Genomic DNA, 24,205 nt, shown 5'->3' with positions numbered 1-24,205 from the left:
TAACTCCAGACTTTCTGACTGTGACACTTGAGCCTTAGAATTTATTCAGCATATGAATATGAAGAAAAACCTACTTCCAGTAAGTATGTGTAGAAGAGCCAAGTATTTTAGCTCCAGAGGTGTCTCTGAAATGCTGCTCCACCACCTCATCACACTTATGAAACCCTTCTCCATTCTTCAAGAGCTTTTTAAATGGAGAATGTGTGTTCACTTCAAGAACTCAGCTTGGATCAATTATCAGTCTGATCCAATAAACTTGTTGCATTACAGCTGTCAACATGTGACTGCAAAAACAAAGCCCTTGCAGAAAAAAGGAGATGATTTCATCCAAAATCAAACAGATAATGAGTATAAAGAAAACCATTATTCACACTGATAATTAAAAAAAACCCACCCTTTTAATCTGTCTTATTTTGCATGAATGCTAATTAGAAATAAATTTGCTTATCAACAGCTTATGCCTTTGAACCATCTATTTGATTGTAATGTCAAAACAGCCAGTCAGAACTTAATACTGCTACCTGAACATGCATTCAGTTTATAAAAGGAATTTCACTCCTCTTAAACATCTTTACATAAATGCAAATTCCCTTTTAGTTCACTATCAATTTTTCTCAATCTTTCTGAGGACCAGGAGAAAACAGTACTTCTGACTTTTAACACAACTAAGAGGTTAAAGCCCAAACTGCTGAAGCAACACATGCACATCTCCAAATACTAAAAATGCTTCAGTATCTTTACCATACCTTTAACATCTGGATCATCTATATGGGGTTCCAAATTTTCTATCATTTCTTCTAATTCTTTCCTTGTTGCCATAGGAATGCTTGGAGACACTGGCATAGTGAGTTCCTGAATTTCTCTATCAAGTTTTATATCAGAAGTCTGCTGAAGCTCAAAGTCAATATCTATTTCAGGAAGTGGAGTCCTCCAGAAATGGAAAGAGTTGTATAATTCCTGCTCTGAAAGAGAGGTTTCCTGTGAATTCAGCCCAGCTTCCTGCAGATCTGTTGTACAGCAATGAGAACTTTGCTTGTTCTCATCTGCCATTTCCCCACAAGATTGTGAAGGCAAAGTGCAATGGAAGGATGATTCAGTCTGGAAATCACTTTCCCTGTTGGAGTTATTTGACACTGTAATTTGATCTTCCATGACATTTTCAAGTTTTGCTGCAAAATCATCACTATCATCACTATGTGAAGACAGATCCTCTGTCCTGTTGTGCTCTTCATATGTTGTGACATCTTCTGTGGTCCTGACTTGTTCACTGTTGAGTGGCAAAGAAAATGGACATTAAAAAACCAAAATAGATTCATTATGCTGTTGAAAATTCACACACATGCTGTCAACTTGTTATTTGTCAAAGCAAATTTACTTACACCATAACAAAACAGAAACCATAGAATCACAGATGGGTCAAGGTTGGAAGGGACCTCTAGAAGCCACATGGGCCAATCTCCTTGCTCAAGTAGGGACAACCAGAACCAGTTGCTCAGGACTTGTGTGCAGACAGGTTTTGAGCATTTCAGAGGATAGATATTCCACAGCCTTCATGGACAACCTTTGCCACTGCTTAGTCTTCCTCACAGTAAAAAAAAAAATATAGGTTTTGATGTTCAGAGGGGACCTCCTGTGTTTGGGGTTGTGGCCATTGACTCTGGTCCTGCCACTGGGCACCACTGAAAAGAGTCCAGCTTCTTCCTCTTTTCACTCTCCTCTCAGGAATTTATGAACATTTTAAGACACCCTCAGTGAGCCCTCTCTTCTCCAGTCAGAAGTTCCAGCTCTCTTAGACTCTCTTGACAGTAGAGATGCTACAGTCTGTCATTGTGTGGCCCTTCACTGCACTCTCTCCAGCATGCCAAAGTCTCCCTCTGGATGGCAGCATGACCCTGCAGGTGAAGCAGCCACTCCTCCCTCCCAGTTCTGTGTCACCAGCAGACCTGCTGAGGCTACACCCTGCTCCACCATTCAGATTACTAAAGATGATGTCAAACAGGTCTGGACCCAATACTGACCCCTTTTGCACATGGTTAGTGACCTTCACTTGCCCATTGCTGACCAGTGCCCGTGGGCCCAGTCAGGCAGGCAGTGCTCAGCCCACCTATCTCCTCATCTGACCCAAACTCCAGCAGCTTCTCCATAAGGATCTTACAGATGATGCCAAAAGCCTTTCTGAAACCCAGGTACACAGTATACACTGCTCTCCCTTGTCTGTCAAGGAAGTCATCTCACCATAGAATATCCTAATTCTGGTCTAAGAAGATGAGAAGATCCAAATCTTTTCATTTACCAAATATTCAATTTATCCAGGAAAGTTATTTTTCTAAGGTGCAGTTCATGCAGAAGAAGGACAAGGAGGCAAAAATAACTTGTAGATTAGCTAATGTACCTGTTTTCCTGTGCAGAATCACCATCTTCTGGGTTTTTACCATCTTCCTCTTTAAAGTACTGGCTACTGCTGGATGGATTAGCAAAAGTTGATATAAAAGGCCCCAGAGACTGAAAAGCTGCTTGGCGAACCTAGCGGAAAGAGTCCAAGGTGAAAAAGCAAAATTTTATATATAAATCTTGCTGTCCTATAAAACATAAAATTCCTGCTACTAGGAATTGAAAGGGTCATAAACCTACTAAGGAAATCAAGACCAGAGGCTCTTATCTGGAAAGAATCAGCCAGATCTATACAGACTGCCAAGTTTAAAAAAAAAATCTTAAGAAAAAAGAAAAAGTAGGGTGAAACCAGTAAAATCACCAACTGATAGGCTTATTCCCCACAACCAAAGGAGGAAGAATCTGTTTAGATAATAGAAGCAGGTAAATTTGAGAGCTCAGCTCAGAATATTAACAACTTGAACGGAAAAAAAATAATGTACAGTAAACAGACATTTCACTTTCAGAAATTTGACTGATAAGCATTTCTTTCCCTTTCCTGTTTGGCTATGTTGTGCATTTGCACTTCCTTTCTCCTCCTATTTATTCTCTTCTTCTCAAGAATTCACTATATCATTTTTTATTATTTGGACTACAACTTGCATGACTTTCCAAGATCCACGAGCTCATGCTTCTGTGCAATGATCCTTGGCTCTTGGAAGTAGTCTACTCAGTAACAAACTTAAGATTTAGAGTAAATCTTTAAGATGGCAAATAATAAAAAAACCCCAACCAAACAAAAAAACAATCTACCATCCCCCAAACAACAACAAAAAATCCCATCCAACCCCCTCTAAAAACAAAAACCCATCACTTAAGAGACAGTAAAAATTGTATTAATAAAAAACTCCCCGCCACCAACATCCAAAACACACACAAAATCCAAAACTAATCAACCTCCAAACCAACCACAAACTCCACCACCCCTACCCCAAAAAATGTCATGGTGGTAGATGATTAATGATTAATGGTTAATGATTCTCAGCAATGTTAATTCACAGGCAATTCTGTAGCTGAAAAAAGCTACTCCACTGACAGAGTTTTTCTTACATGCTGCAGTGAAAATGTGAGGGACTCTACAGCCATCAATGAACTAACCAGTTAAGAACAATTCTGCTTGAGGAACAGGTGAGATTATCCAAACCCATAAGAAGTTCTACACAGAGTACTGCAGCAAAATCCTTCAAATATGACAGCTATTCAAAAAATAAAAAGCAATTCTTACCCATCGTGAAGGATCACTAATCAAATTAATAAAAAGGGTTGACAATTTTGTTCTCCGGACTTCCTGTGATGTTGCACAAGAAACTGCCATGAAGCACTCAGCACAGGCTTTCCTAACTCCCCACACGTTATCAGAGCAGAGCTGGAAAAACCTCGGCAGCTGTTAGGAATATAGGGAGTGAGTTTGCAAGTCTTAATAGGCAGCACTTGTTTCAAAACAAGTTCTCTTTTCACATTCATTTTCTTCACCTGGTTGTCCACCTTCATATTCAGATGCACAGTTTAACATTTGCAAGACAAAGAACACACATTCAGTAGCACCATGCTTCTAATCTGCTGCTTTCAGATTACTTAAGGATATAGATGAGGAAAACTCACCTGCCTGAAGAATAGCAAGAAAGTACTAACTCTTAAACCTGATTTACACCCCCAAAAAACGCCCCCAAAAAGCCCAACTTCAAAAATACACCCAAGACCAACAAACCTATCATAAGACAAGACCTCATATCTACACCATTCGTTTAAAGCTGGGACAAGAAAAATAATACTGGTGGTACTACTTGGAAGCAATTCTTTACTGCGAGGGTGAGGCACTGGAACACATTGACCAGGCAGACACTGGATGTCCCAGGGCTGGAAGTGTTCAAGGCAGGTGGATAAGGCCTTGAATAACCTGATCCAATGGAAGTCATCCCTGCCCATGACAGGGGTGGTTGGAATTAGATGGTCTTTAAGGTCCCTTCCAAACTTAAACGTTTTTTGATTCTATGAGTAACATTTTACCTATCAAAGACCACTTCATATTTTTTAGTAAGATTCTTAGTGAAATGCAAAGGAAGAGCAACTTCAGAAAGAAAACACTTCCTTTTCTACATGCATTTCTCATTGATAAATTTATCAACCTCTGCCACCCTCTATCCTACAATGAAGGATATGAACTGCAAAGAAGAACAGGGGAGAGAAAGACTGACCCTGATCAAGAGAAAACATGTTTGAACAGAGCAGTGGTTTTACTAATAAAACTAAAAAAGCATTTTGAAGGTGCTCAGGTGCTTGGACTTTTTGAAAACAGAAATGGGAAGGGTGGGACAGCGTGCAGGTGAGGCACAGACATGCACGGTTGCCTTGGTTTGCAACAGGCACAGTGACAAAATACGAGTAATCCAATGGCTGTTGCTATGGCTTTGTTCAGTTATTGACGTTCAGCTGTTCCTACTCTCTGCAGCCAAGTTTTCTGGATTTTGCCTCTAATTAAAAAAAGCTTTTAGATTAGAAAATAAAGTTTTATCATCGAACTTTTTATATCCCTCCTTTTTCTTAACAATAATCCAAGAAGAGTAGAAAATGGCATTTTCTGTTACAGAAAGAGAACCCCAGCTGGCCTGCCACATGCTATTGCTTTCAAATTAAATAATCATAATTTTTTTATTTCATAGTAGTTCTAATTGCACCCTCTACAAAGTTTTAATCCAAATTCATTATGCTAATCACTAAAAAGGCAATTGTACGAGGGAATCAATTTACATCCTAAACCAGGAAGCATATGGGATGCAAATTCACACAACTAAACTTCACTACCAAATGACTTGAATCACTCAATAGCTAGAGAAAAACAAGCTTTAAGAGTTAAGAAATGGCATGAGAACCACAATAGGTCTACCTGTCCCAACACCACAACTGTAAAAAGCTGAAGAGCCTCTGGCTGAAGTCATGCCTGCATTTATACTCTATCCATGTAAGTCCCTCACTAATTCAGGGCATTGATTCATCAGCCCTCAACAAGCTCACTGTCCACATTCGCAAGAGGAGAAAGCTTGAAAAGGGACCCCAGAGACTGCCAGACTTCTGCTCTCTAGCACTGTTGTGTTTCCAAATCAACATCCACTAGCTGCCCAGACCCATCACGGGAATGTGGGCACAGTTAAGGATCCTCTTCTCACCACTCCATCCAGTTCCCTGCTTTTCCATTTTAAATTTGTCTCTCTTCCCTTTAATTCATTTGTTATTTCAATGATTCACTTATTTCCTTTACATTTCTTTCTCTTTCCCTCCTTTCCAGGAGGCTGTTTGAGGCAAGAAAACTGACTTGAAAAGATTAAATCAATACATAAGCCTCATCACTCCCAGCACTTTATCCCCCCCTGCCACATTCCCTCTGTATCTGCAATCTCTCATGAACTGTCCTTCTTCTGTAGCTTGTCTGGCTGAATTGTATTAAGAAAAAACACCCTTTAAGAAATGGCTTACCAGCATTTCTTCAGTAGCTTGCTGTCCAACCACACTGCAGATATCTCCAAAATTGGCTGCACACACCTTGCAGACAGAATGCAAGAAATAAAGACTAAGACCACAGATTTTAATACAGCAAAATACAAGGGGGGAAAAGAAACCAATCAACTTTTAAAATCAGAAAAATGTGTTTTGGTGCTACTTTCCCATTCTATCCATTTCCACGGTTTTTAAAAACAAATAGTTTTCTTTTTATTCAAAATTAGTCAGTCTTTGTTAATCATAGAAGAATCCCAGAACTTAAATGAAAAGAGAAGAGGATAAAATGCATTTGAAGTGCTGTCAAATTAAAGAACATACGCAGCTATCATGGGAAATAAGCTATTCAATGGTAGTATGAGACCAAAGCACAGCCTCCACACCTAAACATCATGATGGAATACTGGCTTACTTCATCTTTAATGGAGATGAGCATCTTTAATTCCACATGTGCACAGAGATATGAGCTCAGGTGGCTGATGCTGCACCAGCCACAGTTGGTTCATGTTTTCCTGGCTACCAACATAATCTTAAGGAGATATGCCCAGTCACACTGCAGCTATCTATAGCATAAGGACAAGCAGATTCATTCTTTGTTTCTAGAATAAGGGTAGTAATTAGGGAAAAAAATCACAGTGTCAAATATTAAAATCTGTGGAAATGCAAACTACAAAAACCCCCACAGCTTTCACTTGTACAAGTCACAAATGAGATCTACCAGGAAGGTTTCTTAGTCACATGCAAGTTCCAAGCACATGACACGTTTTTCACAGATAATCTAGACCAGATGCTCATAATTTATACCTTACGGACATGGAACATCCTGCAGTCACAGCACATCTCGCAGAACCTGGGAAGCACAAGTCTTTCCGTGATGTCCTTTCCAACCATGGAGGCCATTTTGCACATAATCTAATGACAAGACAGACACTAATCAGAGATGCTTGCACAACACACCACTCCGTGTCAGCTAAGCACAGGCTTTTTACATCTACTCTTCATTCTGATGAACATAATTTTACTGAAAATTGTGAAAAATACTGAAAACAAAACCCCATCTGAATCGAAAAGTTTTGGCCACTTTTGCAAAGAACTGTGTTTCTCATTTCATTGTCATGACATGACACAGGTGTAGAAGATGACATTGATCTTCCAACTAACTGAATCAAATTCCCAGCTATAACAAAGATAACTGGACTCTTAGAAATTATTCTCCTATGTTACCCAACAGACTTCTAAAAAAAAAAGTACATGATTCTTTTACTCTTTCAATATGAAATGCATATATGTACAATTAACAGAAAATTACTGACAATTAATATGCTTAAGAGACTTCTGAGTTCTGTATGGTTTAAAATTAGTTACATTACACTGCATATATGCAACTCCCAAACATAAAATTCCTAAAGAAATGAATCGCACCAAAAAAAGAGCTCTTCCCTCTAACTGCTCTTTAATTCTAATTTGTACTGAAACTTAAAAAAAAATTGGCTTCAAAAAGCAAAAAGAATTTTATGTTTACCTTTCCCAATCATGTCAGAAGAACTATTTACACATTCCCCTATAATAACAAATTAAGGCTTTTCTAATCTCTAGGGGGTTGATGAGGTACAGAAATTTCTGTCAAGTTTCAATACCTTCAAAACCATAAAGACAGATAAAACTCATCTGCTTATACTTTATTCCCTTATGTGTTGTAAGCTTCATCAAGAAGCACTAGAAATTTGGTGCCAAATGCAATAGTGCTGAAGCCTTTTTACTGTTTATCAGTCCAGCCACTGTAGGAAAGTAAAATGTTAAATGAGGTCTCTCTCAAGCAAAAAATAAAAGAAAAAAATTCACCCAGTAGAAAGCATCAATATAAATTGGAAAAAAGCACAAAGGAAACAAAAGGGCATACATCTGCCATTTCTCCATTATAAATTAACTAATCTGCTTACTATTTTAATTCAACACATACATTTTAATTATGAAGGTTGTGTCTAATGCAAAAAAACACCCCACCAACCAACCAACCAACCATGAGTTAATCAACTCAGACGCTTATTACTTACTCCAATAAAACACAACCAAATCAATAAAGAGAACAGACAAACAGCAAGAAGCAACAGAACTGAGGCATTAAAGCTTTTGAACTGATGGAAATTTTCCACACAGGCAATTTAAGCCTCCATAAAATAAGCAGACAAACCTTCAAAAACCTAAAAAGCCAACACAGCAGATGCTTTAGGAGTCAATAAAATGAATCCCCTGCACTGTCTTGTCCAGCTGGAGGTTTTTTTACAGTATATATAAGCTATTGAATTTAAATCTTAACTTGACCAGAGTGTGCAGCCCTGACACAGCACAGAAGTTGTTACAGATTTGTTATGGAGAGGGAAGACAGATTTGTTACGGAGAGGGAATATATAAAGTTTTCTTTTTAGTAATGGCTGTGCTACTTAGAAACACACCACCACCACTGCACTATCAAGCATTCAGGCAAACTTTTGGCTGTGTGATTTGATATTGCTGTTACTTACAGCCACAGCTTCTGTCTTCACATCATCATTGCTGTCTGGAGCTGTCAGATCTATCAGCACAGGGCACACTTTGGTCTCCACATCGTATCTCTCAATTAGTTCCTGCTCCAACAGCACTAACAATGCTGCCTGGCTTGTTTTTCTTACCTGCCATAAAAAGACAAAAATTTAACCAAGCAACTCAAAGAGAGTATTATTTGGTGAAATACATGTGTCCTGCATTTTGGAAGCTGTACCCATATACCAACACACAGCAGCACTAACTGCACACAGTGAGAAGACAAGGGCTCCACAAGGGCTTTTGCAAGCACTTCATGTTTACTGTCCTGTGTTTTGGGAAGTATGGAGGTGGACACCTGCCTTGGTTGACAATGTGCGGGTGTTTCTCAGGTTCACACACAATTTATTTTAACATCAAAAAGAGCAGTCATGGCAAATCTTGTGCAAATGTGTGAAGAAAAAGCAGCACAATTAATGGAGAGCAACAAATTCCTGAGGAAGATTAATTTTACTAAACAAATCCTCTTTTTCTGAGATTAACAAGAAATAGGCTGGCAAGGAAAAATTGAGTTTATTTCCAGTGCTTTTAAATTCTGAGATGCAATTTTGCTTAGTTCCACTTTTTAAAAATATTGTACAAAAATAAGATATCATTATTGACTTCATAGCTGGCTAACCCCTGCCTCTAAAAGGAGTAATTTCATCAGAAGAGAAAACATTGCATACAGTAAGAGACTACATATACTGCAATGCAGCAATTTTGGAAACACCTTTGAGCTCTTTGTTTCAGAGATATGCAGCCCAATGAACTATTCAACAGAGGTTAAAACAATGAAAAGAATCACTGAATCTTCTAGCAGGAGAATATCAAACAGAAGCAGGGTTGTTGCATTATATGTGAATTAGTAAAACAACTACTAAGAAAAATAGGTTTGGGTAGTTACTTTTAACAATGGAAATTTTGAAAAGGGCAAGGAAAAAAGTGACAAATTCAAGAAGCCTAAAATGTCAAAAATAATGTATCAACTAGCATTACTCAGTCTGAAATGACTGGAGAAGCCTCAAGAAAGCTTAGGACAAGCTAACTTATGCAAGCAGAGAAATAAACTACAGAAGTTCAATCCAAAACTTTCATTGGACTGATGTACAAATAACTAGTAATGAAGGTACATCATGGTGCTAAAAAATCAAATTATACAAAAGGTTCAATTCTCATTACTACCGTTCCTTTTTTCAGAATTTAAATTATGTAAGCCTGTCCAAATGACTGATTTTGTCCATATGAATATAACACCATAATAGGCCCCAAATCAGTACAGATCACATTAGATGTAAAAAACTGTCATCACATTGTCTTTAAAAGTTTTTCTTTACTATTTTTTTAAAATAAATTCATAGCACTATGTATTTCATGATCATTCCAAACCCTTATATCCCAAAATATAACCCTCCTGTACAATGTTAAATTTAAATAATTTGGCATCACAACAGCATTTCACCAGCTAGTGAACTACTACTACAAGAAACTTACCTGGTTGTTCTGGTCTGCGAGGTATCGCACCACAATAGGTAGCAGGTATTTGGAAAAAGCATAAGGGATCGAAGGTCTGTTTTCTTGACAGAACATAGCAATGTGAGGCACCTGTTCCATCAGTTCTGCCCGCACTGTTGGCTCTGTAAGGGTCAAAACAAAACCAAAAAAAGGCACAATATATGTTTACAAGCATGCTCTCAGGTCCTGCCAGAGTAAAAGTTTCTTACAGTACTCTACATACAAAGTATGTTCTAAAGTGTTCATGTCAGCATGATTGTCAAGCTTCATTTTGACCATCTTTCTACAAAACCAGGTAAAATTACATACTGTGTCTCATCTCATACTCTTAGTAATAAAACAAGAGGAGGTGTAAGACAGCCAGCCACCAAATATAATGAGTATCAGAACTGTCCAAATTCCCTTATAAGCATCACCTACTTCTCCTATGCAGAAAGTCAGCCCAGAACTGGCATCAGTGTAAGAAGAAAGGAACTGAGGGGGAATCTGGACCACTGAAATTGGAAAAACCCCACTAAGCAGGACAACCAGCCATAACCACAGATGCTGTTCTTTGCATTTTAAGGCTACTGATGTCATTGTCAGACGGAAAAGGTCCTGCATCTTTCCAGCTGCTTCTGTTAAACCTCTGAGATGTGTTTCTCACCAAAGTTGGTGAGTATTTTAAAAGTACCTAATTCAATTTTTAAATTCAAGAAATGGAGCACTGGCTGGATGAACCCTAATCCCCACAGAACGTGCACATACATCTGGGGGATGAGAGAAGAAACAAAAAAACCAATACAGGTGTGGATTAAATTTCAACTATTAGAAAAACAGATTCAGTTTAAGAAGCAGGACCTTATATTGTGCCTAATTTCTCCAAGGGAATAAAAAAATCAGAACTAAGTACTTCTACCCTTTCAGGATTTGCTGACATATGCAGTTACCACTGGGCTACTGATTACCTACAAAAAGGCATAACAAAACCCATCAATTCCTCTCAAATTATACTAATTTGATTTACAATATTTTAAATAGTAAGATATGTATATCACAGGACAGATACATATGCCTTACTGAATTTTTACCTAAAAGTTGTTCAGGTAAAACTTAATGGTATAACCTGAACCATCTTCCTTGGAGTATTTGTAATTAACATGATTCATTGAAAATACAACCTTTTGTTAAACAGAAGCATACAGCATGTATTTATATTTAACATGGCAAATGTGTGCAGCACTTGGCTTTCTTGAACACTGGCTTACAAGCGTAAACTCGGGCCTGAATAAAACATAAGAAAGACAAAGCAAGTCCCCTGCTGTGTGCAGTCTTTTCTTCACTGAGGACAATGAGAACAAAAAAGATCACTGCACACAAAGTAATTAAATGCCTATGGGCTCCAATTCTTTCACTAAAGACTTAAATTACTTTTCCTACAGAAAAAACAGACCAAAATCAGAGCTGGAGGGGGCCTTATAGATCATCTGGTTCCAATCCCTGGGGGTAAGGGTTGCTCAAAGCCCCATCCAGCCTGGCCTTGAACACTCTCAGGGATCTTCTGGAAAGTTTATGAGCTGCTGACCAAGTTGCAAAACACGAAATGAAGTCTCAGATAAATCAATATTGTACAGGTTTGCTGTCCATGATAATAAAGTAAAAAACGTCTTCCAATCTCTCTGTATCTCTTCCCAAATGTTATCAGGAGCACACAAGAGAAAAGTGTTCTTATTTAAACTTCAGATGTTCTGAAACATGTGCAGGTTGAACTCCATAAGCAATACAGGCATCCTGAGGTTCGTATTGAAGTCAGATCCCAAAGAACGCTACACAAACCATGTGCAAGTTTTAGCAGATCTAACATAAAAGCACACCTCAGCAAAATGCTGAACTCCATGTTCAAACACTACATTTATAGCACTAAATGTAACTGCTGACCAAAATATGCACCTGTAACTGGGACAAACTAATAGTTAATGAGATTATTAATTCTGAAAGTTGAGTCTCCATATCATACCAATGTGCTTTTTTCCACCTGAGTGACAACCTGCCCAAAGGTGGTTGAGTTACAGAAGCCCGGCAAACATCCTCCATTTGCAACTGCCCAGTATCCACTGAAAGCAGAGCAATGACAAATGGAAGAGTCCTTCCTTGCTGAGTACATTTTGAGATAAAGAAAGACCTTATCTCTGCAGAACAGGCTGTACACAGCCTCTCTCCAAGAGCAATTTGTTTGGAAAGGGTGTAGATGGCAAACAGAGCAAGATGAGGAACCACCAGGGAAGGGCAAGGAGGATGGGAACTTGATGGACAAGAAATGGAAACCAGTGCCCAAAGCCAGGAGGACCTCACGCCCACCTTTCCCATAAGGCTGTTATTTCAAGACATGCCCTGGACACAATCTAGTGGTACAAGAGACTTCTGTAACAACACCTATCCCTAGGATCTTGTTCTCCCATCTTAGGACCCATGCCTTGTTTCTTGTGGCAGACAGAAGATGACTGGGGGCAGGGAGGGGGAGGGCAGAGGTTAAAGGGGATAAAGTATAAGCAAAATCAATCTGACTGAGGCTGCCTATTTGGCAGCCTCTTAAATAAATGGCTTCTAAATTTGCTTCAGGCAGTTCCCACCCTCCCAGACACAAAACCCACAGCTTCCATTTATGCCAATGCTACTGTTCATGCAGCCAGACAATAAACCCTATCAAAGAACTGATCTAGCTGATGCAGCTTTTGCCTCGCCACAGCAGCATCATTAAACAGCAAGAACTGGCACTTAATATTGACCTCTCAGTGCAATCACACAATTCCCTCAAGTAGCAGAACTGTCTGGTGATGGAAGTAAGCAATGGTAAAAGAAGGTCCTAGAACTGAGGGAAAGAAGCAAAATGCTGAGAAAGCCAATTTATTCCTTTGCCTAGTGTGAAGTTGTATAAAATGTTCAACGCAGGCTCTTCACAAAGAAACTGCACACTACTCATTTGATTGCAATCCAAACTCTGTCTTAATGCTGAAGAAATACCTCTGCAATCAAAGCCAACAAGAACTCGGTATTAAGCATATCAAGAGCTCTGCACATACTTTGGACACCAGGCACTCAAAATGGGGAGACTGTTTCCATAACTCTTTGGCACCTCTACAGTTTGCCCACCCACTGGTTCAGCAATGGCAACACTCCCTTTCCCCAAATTGACAAGGTTTGCTGTGAAACTGGATTAATACATTTCTTTATGAAGCACTCCAATAGAAGTGCAGGTCCTTCAGAACAGGGTTCATCTATTATGCAGCACTTATGTCAGCCGCCTGACAATACTAAAGACCTGCAGCTTGTAAAGTGAGCCCCTTCCTTCCTGAGCTACCAAGTCAGCCCTGGCTTTGTGAAGAACACAGGTAGATGAGATGATGCAATTAAAGATTTGAAACATTCATGCCCAGGAATGAATTAGAACTGTAAAGTCACCTTAGTTCTTACGTTCCCTAACTTTTAAGTACACAGCTCAGGGATCTTTGTAAGGTCAATTCAAAGCAGCAAACAAGGAGCGCTGTGTAGGGAGCTGGCTGTGTAACACAACACCCTAATTCGCCATCAAAAGGCATTTGTGCTGTTCTGGGGAATTACTGCAGCTATGCAAGAACCTGAACCTTAAGCTTACCAATTTAGATAAGAGCTCAGTTCTTCCAAAGGCTGAAGCATATGTTCCAGTGTGCACTGAATAGAGCCTAATCTCGCAGTCTGATGCAGTTACAGTAGAGCTTTTTTTTGCATTATGTTTCCTTTAAGACCCAAGTAACAACGCCCAAAAAATCCACTGAAGTCAGAGAGTTTTCTCATTGCCTTCATCTATTCCTCAGCTTTGTCTTTAGCTTGGTGGCAGCTCCAAGCAGGGATTCCAGGAGGCTTCAATACATAACAGTGTCTGCCATTTCAGTTTAAACTCCCCTGCTGTTTAAAACCAAATGCACAGCTTGGTCATTGTGTTGGTTTTGGCTGGGACAGAATTAATTTTCAGGGTAGTTGTTTGGGGCCATGTTTTTGACTTTTGCAGGAAACAGTGTTGATAACTCAGGGATGTTTTAGTTATTGCTGAGCAGCACTTACACAGAGCCAGGGCCTCTTCTGCAATAGGCAGGTGATGCACAAAGAGGGGACACAGCCAGGACAGCTGATGCCAGCTGACCACAGGGACACCCCAGACCATGGTGTCATGCAGATCACATGGAGCTGAGGGAAGAAGGAGCAATGGGGAAAAGTTCGGAATGGCGGTATTTCTTGTCCCAAGTCACTGTCAGGTGTGATGGAACCCTGTTCTCCTGGGGATAGTTGAACAGCTGCCTGCCCATGGGAAGTGGTATATAAATTTCTCCCACATTTGCAATGAAGACTTGAGTACTGCCTTGCGTTATTTTGTTCCCTGCTCATAAAATTAAGGCAGTTTAAACACTGTTTCCAGCACACAAATACAAAACATGGCCCAATATTAGTTACTATGAAGAAAAATAACTCTACCTCTGCCAAAACCAGCAGTTATCAACACAGTGAATAGTACACAGCAGTTACATGTTGCTTCATGAAGCATAAGCTTGTTCAGCTGGGGAATATGTCTGCACTCTGACTTTTTTGCACTGTACAGTATAGTCAGGGAGCAGGCTTTCACACAGTATAAACAAAATCCATGAGGAGAATTTTGCTTCATGTCAAGTTTCTATTTTAGGCAGTCTGGAAAAATCTCTGTGTACAGCTAGGTTCTACATCACATTTGCCTGGAACAGTATTTTTCCATTTGGCAAAGGAAGTATTTTTAAATGCTGATCTTCTCAAACTATCTCTTGAAAGTATAAGTCTATCTATTCCTTAAAGTAGCAATCTACTAAAAAGAAGCCCTGCAATTTGTTAAAACAAAAACGTTGAAAATAAATATTAATATAAAAGACTAGATTTCTTACTCAGTAGCGTTTTGTTTCATTCTGTCATATCTTGTATGTTATCTAGATACAGAATTACACTGAACTGAGTTTTAGGAACAAAGCAAAATTAAGAGAATGATAGAAGGCAGTGAAAATAGCTTCCATTTCTTCTGTTCATTAAATAATTTTGAAAAGAAGTTTCCAGAATAAAATGGCACAGTTCTACCTCTCTTCATTTCCAGACCACACAAAACCATCAATAGGTTCAAATCAGCATCTCCAGAACCTAGGCAAACTTTTTTTGCATAAACAAACCCTCACTTTTAGATATTTCACAAATGACCATTCAAAACAACATCCTAAACTGACTCCAAGATCATGGAAGCAATTAACTTCTTCATCTATGGAAAAAACCCACATTTCCCCTAAAATCTGATACCATGTCTCATGTAAAGTGCCAGGATGCTCACTTGGCTACTAGCACATGCACTCAGCTTGGATATATAAATGTGTAATGTTGACTTCAACCCTGCTGAGGCTTCAGTTCACTTTCTATTCCACTTCAGCTATGAGGAAATAAAGCACCATCAGCTGCATACTGGAAATTAAAAGGGGATTATTTTAGAACTGCAGAGTACAATAACAACTAATTGCTTCAGAGCAGTTATTTATAAATAGAGTCATTATTCTAGAGCCACCCCACAACTAGATTTATTTCACAATGCTTTATTCTGCAGCAGTGTACAGTATTTAGAAAAAAGTCTGCAATGCTTTCATTATCCCACTATGACCATTATGAAGTACAAGTAGCAGTGAATTTCCACTATAGTTTTGAGGATTGAAAGGTTTTTGTGTCGTAAAACTGTATATGAAGAACAACTACTGATGTTAAAGCTGCTTTAACTGACAATTTTTATGAATGTTTTAAGTACATCTGAATATTAATAATATTGCCCTTTGCTCTTATTAGGGGTTGTGAGCAACAGGGAAAGGTGTAACTGCATGGTTTTTTATTAATACTTCCATTCTATAAAAGAATAATTCACAGAATCACAGAATATTCTGAGTTGAAAGGGACCCAGAAGGATCATCAAAGTCCAACTCCTAGCCCTGCAGAGGACTACCCCAGAGTCACACCATGTCCCTGAGAGCCTTGCCCAAATGCTTCTTGAACTCTGTCAGGCTTGGTGCTGTGACTACTTTCATGGGAGCCTGTTCCAGTGCCCAGCCACTCTCTGAGTGAAGACCTTTTCCTAATGTCCAACCTAAACCTCCCTGGCACAGCTTTAGCTATCCTCCTCTTTTCCCAAAGATAACTTCCCGTTTCCTTCTTTTTTTCCTTCTACAAATGTACATATGTTCCCTTTTGATTTCTACCATTTCCCATTTCAGCTTTGCCTCTGACTTTCCTACCTCTTTGGAAGATAAAAGAAAAGCTAGACAAGTGGAAACAGACTGTAATCAGAGACTATCCCTTTTAGCTTAGGAGTCCAGCAGAAAGGCTGATGTGTCTGACGCATGTGCTGCTTCAGTAGTCAGGTTCTTTTCTCCTACTAACCAGAAATGGATTTCATTACTGACTGGCAGAGCAATAACTGAAACACAGACTAATGACGGAGGGTAAAGTCACCATTAGTCACTCATCAGATGCATGGAGAAACAAAAGAAGTTCACATCAAGCACAGGAAAAAAATTCTTAGCGTAGCACAAGATGAGTGATTAGGTATGGAAAATCCTGAAACATGAAGATAGGTAAGGGAAGAGAATACAGCTGGAGATACTGGCAACTGAGAAAGGCAAATATTAGCATTCCCATTAATATTGCTTACGTAGGAAGATTTTTGTTAAATGAAATGCTGCAGTATGTGCTGTTTGACAGGTAATGTTGGCATGTCTCAAAATATCAACAGCAGTAATTGAAGCTACATTAATAAAACCATTTAAGCACACTGTTAAGTAATTAGGGTTGTGAGGCCATCCACATTAAGCCTGATTATAGAGCTTCAAAACTTAATGACCAATTAGCCTAATAATTGTTTTCAAAATCAGGTTGTTTTGGAAACTGCATTTACAACTGATTCTTTGCAGTAAAGAGATTACTTTTCATTCAGAAGAAAAACATCTCAGTTTGCTATATTCAGACAAATAAGCATCAGCCCTTCAGGATGTCATTTTATTTTTCCCCCATCATTTCTTTAAAAAAAAATCTATGTGTATCTATTTCATAGTAAGCTAAATTACACATGTATTTTAGAAATGAAGTTACAGACTCTCACTTTTAAAGAAATTTCAGAAAGTAAGATTTAAAGCTTCTGGAGCCTCTTGCACACTAAGCAAAATGCCAATAATGCAGTAATTGTGGCTGAGGCTAACTTCCAAAGCCAGTTAATCACACTTCAGCACACAATGATGAAATTTTGTATCATCTAAGCCACTCACATGCTGGTACAAAAAAAAAAAAAAAAAAAGAGTTTGAATTATACTAATTTACTTAAGTGAAAAACTCAGACATGAGGCCCTTGTTCACAAGCCTGTGGGTAGTCTGTATTTGAGAATGAAGAAGACCCAGCTGTCTTAAAACAAAGATAAGCATGTTTAACCTAACAAGGGCTTATGGGGAATAATTTAAGATTTGCCAAGTGCTTCTTGGCTTGTATAGATTCAAAGACACCACAAAAACATCTAAATGGGAAATCATATTTAACATCCCTAAAAAACAGAGAAATTATAAATTGGTTGAACAGCAGATTCAAAACCAGTACAAGGTATCTTTCTTAGTAGTCAGTACTTTAAGAAACTCGGTACCAAAGACAGCAGGGAAGTCCAATTTAGGACTGAAGAATACCCAAATTCCACAGCAGAGTCAGAGATTTAACAGCAACAACCAATGAAGACAAACATTAAAATCTTCCAAACAACTCGGATTCAGAGAATAACCTTTTTTTGGCAAGTAAGGGCCTTGGGGGCAGGAGATTATTCCCCAAATGCCACCGATGGGTTTCCTCCATCGTACAGCTATTCTGTGCTGCCATGTACACGTAACAGCAGCACACGACACCAGGGCAGAGCAAATCCCGTGTTCTGCCAGCACTTGGGAGCAGCTTATTTCCTGTATGACCTGAAGTGGGTATTTTTTCCCAGTAGAAACACAACAGTGATTTTAAGGCTACAAGTGTAAACTGGAACTAATTGATTATCCACACATAAATGTGAATTAATTCATTAGAAAGAGTCCAAACTACCCTGTCAGGAGAAGGCACTCTATATCATTCGTATGTGCAGACACAATGGTAATCAAAACTCTCTTTCACAAAATACAATTCAATACAACTCTACTCAAAGGGTCCAAATGAGTTTCCATTAAAAGCCATTTCTTTCAGATTTTTTTTGACAAAAGCTTTTATAAAACCAGTTTTGGAGCTGACATTTGCTTTTGCCATGATGCCTCAAAAAATGTGTCTTGGCTAGCCAGTTGTTATCTCAAGATATGTATCAATCATAGTAAACCATACTGTCATAATTTTCTTTCATCCTACAATCATATATTTGGACCCAGATATGTTTCTAGTAAAGATTAATTTTTATTCCACATTAATACAGTATTTAGTGAAACCAAATAAAGTTTTATCACACTGGATGAAGTATGAAAATTATTGGAAATTCTCCTGCTTTTAAACACAGAAATGGCTGTATCAGCATAGCCCCAGCTTACTAAAAGGTATTAAAAACAACCAAAACAAACCTGAAAAAAAGCTAAAAAAAAAGTAAACCCAAAGGACCAAACCACAAACCCAAATAATTTTTAAAAAACCATGTCTGAAAAATATCAACTACAAGACTTTTGAAATTGCAAGGTATTAACAGGACATGAGGACTCCCTTGGCAACTTTAGGATAGCTGGCATTTCTAGTTCACTGTTGCACCTCTACTTTAGAAATCAGCATCAGTAGCCCAGAAAGAGACCAGATATTGTGCATCTTGAGTATATTCTTCAATTTCAACCTCACTATACCAACTACTGAGAAAAAAAAAAGCAAAAAAAAAGTACCTTACTTTCTATGACTTGGTTTGACAAGGGAAGACAAAGAGTTCTAAACGTTAAAAGAACTGCATAAGACTGACAGTTAGAAATGAAAAGACTTGAACTTAGTCATAGTTTAGTTTGACTTCTAAGTTTGTTTTTATTTTTATTTATTTAAATATTTAAACATGAAGGTTTGACTCCAGGATGGCTTTAACCATATAAATACCTTGCTCTAACCAAGCAAATTAAAACACACAGGCACTTTTACAATGTTTTCTTATTCCAAATTCAGGGGCTTTTACATTTTACGGACAAATTGGAAAAAGAAAAAATATTGTAAATGGAAGGAAGCAAGACAAAAATTAACAAGTCTAATAGTAATAACCTTAAACAGAAAAACCTTAAACAGAAAAAAACAAAAAACCAGAACCCCCACAAGAAAACCAAAATGCCAAAACAAAAAACATAAACAAAACCCACTGTGCTGCAGTATGAATAATAGTCAAGCTCATGTATTAAGCAGATACAAAGCAGATCTAGATCCCTAATGAATTTTCACATGGTTTAAAACACAAGGATATTCTAATAACCTGTCTTACCGAAACCAGTCAAGTCCAATACTGCAACTGCTCGAGGCACAAGACTCACAGTTAAGTTGCAGAAATTTAATTTGTGGGGCAGCTGCAGAATCCAGCACTACGAGTTTGGCAGATCTGAGACAACTTCTACAATGCAGGAAAAGCCTGAACTGCTGCTTTTACTGACGCTGAGAAAATATCAGCCCTGACTAAAAATTTACCCCACCCTTGTTAAAGGCAACAAATTGATTTGAGCTCAACTCTTGGCTTCCACTACATTTCTGCCTAAATAAACTTCAATTTGACACACTTAGTTGGTCACCAATGAAAAGCCTAAGGCTACAAGTTGCTGCAAGAGGCCATTTTCCCTTGGACACATCTGTCCTATTTTCTAAACTGAAGTGGAGCTTCACAAAGTTTCTGATTCTCAAAACTATTCACAGGGCCACACAAACAGGCAACTGTATACAGATTTCAGAAGCAGAGCTTTGCTAGGAAAGCACTCTATAAACAGTAGCATGCCACTGTTTTCAATTAAAGACACATTTCATTGTAAGTGAATGGTGACTTTTTTTCCCTTTTAAAGAATCCTTGGAGAAGTACTCAATACAATTATGTAATGCTTACAACAGGCTACTTTTCCTGGCTGAACAAGGACAATCCCTCAAAAAAAAAAAAATACCCAAGCATTTTAAATTAAGACAGTAATGACAGAATAACAGAACTCGACAGAATATATTTTTACCCTTGGAAAGCATTACCTTCTGGTTTCCAGAAGGGAAAAAAAAACTAACAGACATTAAATAGAAGAAACATTTTCTTCTCATTTGAGATTTATCACAAATTTCTCTCCATAGCACTCCAACAATAACAAAGAATGACCAGATCTCTTTTCATGTTTTGTTGCTAGACTTTCTTCCTTCTGGCGTGTCAATTGTATCAGTTACGTTGAAAACAAGTCCTTAATTCTTTCTAGACCATCTTTAAGTTAGAATTTTGTCACAGCTCTGTCCACACCTTTTTTCCCTTCATCTACTCCCCATCACTTTTTAAACAAATATGAAAGAAAAGGAGCGTTTTTCACTCTTCTCTTGTTTTTGTCTTTTATTACAAACACTCTGCAGCCCCAATATATTGATTAGCAACAGACACACTGGATCTACAGAGTCCTCCTACTTGTAGCAAAGAGGGTGCAGAACAAGCTGGACTTTAAGAGCAGACTTCTGGCATCTTCAGGGATCTGCTTGGTGGAGTACCATGGGACCAAAGTCCTGGAGGGAACAGGTGCTCAAGAAAGTTAGCTTATGTGCAAGGATCACCTCCTTCAAGAGCAGAAGCAATGCATCCCAACAAAGAAGTAGTCAGGTAAAAACACCAGGAGGCCTGCATGGATGTACAAGGAGCTCCTGGACAAACTTAAGCAAAAAAAGGAAACCTACAGAGGGTGTAGGCAAGAACTGGTAGCCTAGGAGGAATACAGAAAAATTGTCTGAGCTGCCAGGGATTGGGTTAGGAAAGCTAAAGCCCTCAAAGAATTAAAACTGGTCAGGAATGTCAAGGGCAACCAGAAAAAGTTCTATAGGTACACCAGTGATAAAAGGAAGAATAGGGAAAATATGAGCTCACTCTAGAAGAAAGTGGGAGACATGGTTACCCCAAACACGGAGAAGGTTGAGGTGACGTGAGGTAAAGAACTCAATTATATTTTTCCCTCATTGTCCAGTGGCAAGTTTTTCCACCTGAGTCCCAGAAAGCGAAGCTAGGGATTGGGAGAATGAAGAATTGCCCACAGAATAAGATCAGGTTCAAGATCATCTAAGGAAGTTGAAGGTGCACAAGTCCACAGGACCTGATGCAGTGCGTCGACAGGTCCTAAGGGAACTGGCAGAAGAAGAGGTTAAGCCACTATCCATCGTATTTGAGAATTGTGGCAGTCCAGTGAAGTTCCCACCCAACTAAAAACACAACTTCACAAAGCTCAAAACCATTCCTGGAAAATTTGTTGGCTTTCTACAATGGGGTTAAAGTGTTGGTGGATAAGGGCAGAGCAATTGACATCACATACCTGGACTTATGCAAAACATTTGACACTATCTCATTATGTCCTTGTTTTTAAATCGGAGAGACATGGATTTGACAGATGGCCACTCAGCGATAAACACCTGGCAGGATGGTTCCACTCCAAAAGTTGTGGTCAACAGCTTAAAATCCAAGGGGAGACCACTAACAACTGGAGCTCCTTAGGGGTCAATACTGAGATCAGCACTGTTCAACATCTTGGTTAGTCACATGGACAGTGGGATGGAGAGCACCTTCATTAAGTCTGCCCACTACACCAGGCTCTGTGGTGAGATTGACGTGCTGGAGAGAAGGGAAGGCATCCACAGGGACCTTTAGGTGCCTGAGAAGCAGGCCCACGTGAACCTCAAAATCAACAAGGCCAACAACAAGGTTCAGCACCTGGATGGGACAAACCTTGGTACAGGGTTAGCAGAGAATGGATTGAGAGCAGCCCTGCGGAGGAGGATACGAGGTGTTGGTTTATGGGACGCTCACCATGACCTAGCAATGTGCACCTGTAGCCCAGAAAGTCAAACACATCCTGAACTGCTTCCAAAGTAGCATGGCCAACAGGGCAAGGGAGGGGATTCTGCAACCGCCCTCCACTGTGGTGAGACTCCATATGGAGAGCTGCATCCAGCTCCGGGGACCTCAAGATAAGAAGGAAGCAGACCTGTAGCAGTGAGTCCATATGAGGGTCATGAAACAGAGAGAAGGCTCTGGGTAGACCTAACTGCAGCCTTCCTGAGGAAGCCTGAGAGCTGGAAAGGGACTTTTTACAAGGCCATGTAATGACTTGATAAGGGGTTAATAGCTTCAAACTGAAACAAGGTAGGTTTAGATTAGATACAAAGCTGAAATTTTTTACTATGAGAATGATGAGGCACTGGAACAGGTTGTGGAGTTGTGGATGCCTCATCTCTGGAAGTGTTCAAGTTCAGGCCTGGATGGGGCTTTGAACAACCTGGTTTTGTGGAAGGTGTCCCTGTCCATGGCAGATCCCTTCCAACCTAAACCATTCTCTGATTCTACATTTGCATCTTTACCACTCTTGCTGATTCTCTTACCTTCACACCTGGCTGCCCAAAAAGGTCTAAAGGAATTTAAAGGAATTTAAATTCTATCAAACCTTATGGGAGTTTTGCACAGATAGTTTCCAAGCTTATTGTCAAAGCCAGAAGCTAATCTTGATTTACAAATCAAAAATAATCATGTAGATCTCTTGAGTAGCAGAAAAACATAATAAAAGTTACTAAAAAATGTACTGCTGGAAAGCTGCAGTCCTACCTTTTGAAGGGGTGTAAATCTGTTGATGAAAAGAGTAAGGAAAAAAGTCATCTTTGGGGGATGATTAAGAAAAATTACATTTTACACTATATTATTGAATTTGCAGAAACCTAGTTTGAATACTGGAGAAAAAACATACTGCCCCTGTGCTAAACAAAGGTTCAGCAGCTCTAACTTTCCCACATCAACCCAGTAAAATGTTTAGTGCTACCTACCTGAATCATCAGCTAATCTGCTGATTCTCTCCAACACAGCAATACAATCTCTCTCATCATCACTGACTTCCTTCAAAGTGTCCAGCAAACTTCGAGCCACCATTTGCCTAGTTTACAAGAAAGATTAAAAATCAGCATTATCAGCATTACAGTGTCCAGAAATACAGCTAAATCAAAAAGTTGTACAATCATACAAGTTTCTTACACCAAACAATTATATATCTAAATATATGTATATATTCACTTTAAAGTCAGTAAATTTATTTAGTCCTGCTTTGGGAATTCTTACTTCTGATACCTGTCATAATCTCAAAGAATTGTAAGCTTTAAATTTAACATTAAAAGTATCCCTTGCATTTACAAGGATATGAGCAACCAGCCACCAAGACCAGAAATAGTAATCATCTGCTAAGTGGGCAAACAGGAGCTGAATGTTGGGAAGTCAGTATCAGCCTTCTATCCTCACCTATGATGTCCCTAACTTGTTCCATACAAAGCAAAGTAACACTAGTATCATTAAAATGTTTTTAAACAGAATCCTGAATTTATTTCGCAAAGCATGAACACTCAAGCCAAAGATTTTCATACCTATGGTGACATATAAAAGTCAAACTCATTTGAATGCTATGGGTACATACTGTGAATGGTGGGTACATACTGTGAAAATAACACCTACTACCCAACCCATGTGTACCTGAGACGTACATCAACCAGAGTAGATACATTAAGAAAATATGAAATAATAATAATCAACTCAGTTACTACTTCGAATGCACAAGAAAATTTTCTATGGATTAATTTATGAGTGATGACATATAGTCAGATTTGGGATTTTGTCCTCCAAGGTTCTGTCACAGCCTATGCTACAAAGCCATACTCATCAGGTACCTAGACAGCCCTAAATGCAGCTGGGAATGTGTGGCAATCAACCTTTCTCCTCAAAAACAGCCTGCAATGGCATAATTCTTTTCTCACTCTATTGGATAATGCTGGTAACATGTCAGTTCAGAGAGCTAGCAGAATTACCCCTGGATAATGGAATGGGAACGGGCCAACAACAGCATCCAAGATACTGGTAGATCTGGTAATGCCCTGGAGCAACATAACAAAATGCTGAAGTAGCAAGTGTCAAGTGCCAGGTATTTCCACAACTGAAGGACA

The 24,205-nt window shown here is 38.9% G+C and overlaps 1 protein-coding gene across 6 annotated transcripts in view; it reads right to left on the bottom strand.

Annotated features, from left to right (window-relative positions):
* The window catches only part of PPP4R1 (protein phosphatase 4 regulatory subunit 1), a 63,853-nt gene that overhangs the window by 19,032 nt on the left and 20,616 nt on the right, over positions 1–24,205 (bottom strand). For 5 of the 6 annotated variants that reach the window (XM_033054052.1, XM_033054070.1, XM_033054061.1 and 2 more), the window contains 8 exons: positions 23,045–23,151; positions 9,976–10,118; positions 8,445–8,591; positions 6,727–6,834; positions 5,902–5,967; positions 3,656–3,814; positions 2,393–2,523; positions 747–1,267 (listed from right to left, as the gene is read on the bottom strand). In XM_033054052.1, coding sequence (XP_032909943.1) covers positions 747–1,267; positions 2,393–2,523; positions 3,656–3,814; positions 5,902–5,967; positions 6,727–6,834; positions 8,445–8,591; positions 9,976–10,118; positions 23,045–23,151 — 1,382 coding nt within the window. The remainder of the gene's footprint in view (positions 1–746; positions 1,268–2,392; positions 2,524–3,655; positions 3,815–5,901; positions 5,968–6,726; positions 6,835–8,444; positions 8,592–9,975; positions 10,119–23,044; positions 23,152–24,205) is intronic. The other variant, XM_033054090.1, reaches the window with a different exon arrangement.

This window comes from Catharus ustulatus, chromosome 1 (assembly GCF_009819885.2).
Source record: "Catharus ustulatus isolate bCatUst1 chromosome 1, bCatUst1.pri.v2, whole genome shotgun sequence".
Classification (NCBI taxonomy): Eukaryota; Metazoa; Chordata; class Aves; order Passeriformes; family Turdidae; genus Catharus; species Catharus ustulatus.
Note: the sequence above shows the minus strand (reverse complement) of the source record. Positions and strands in the feature narration are given on the sequence as shown.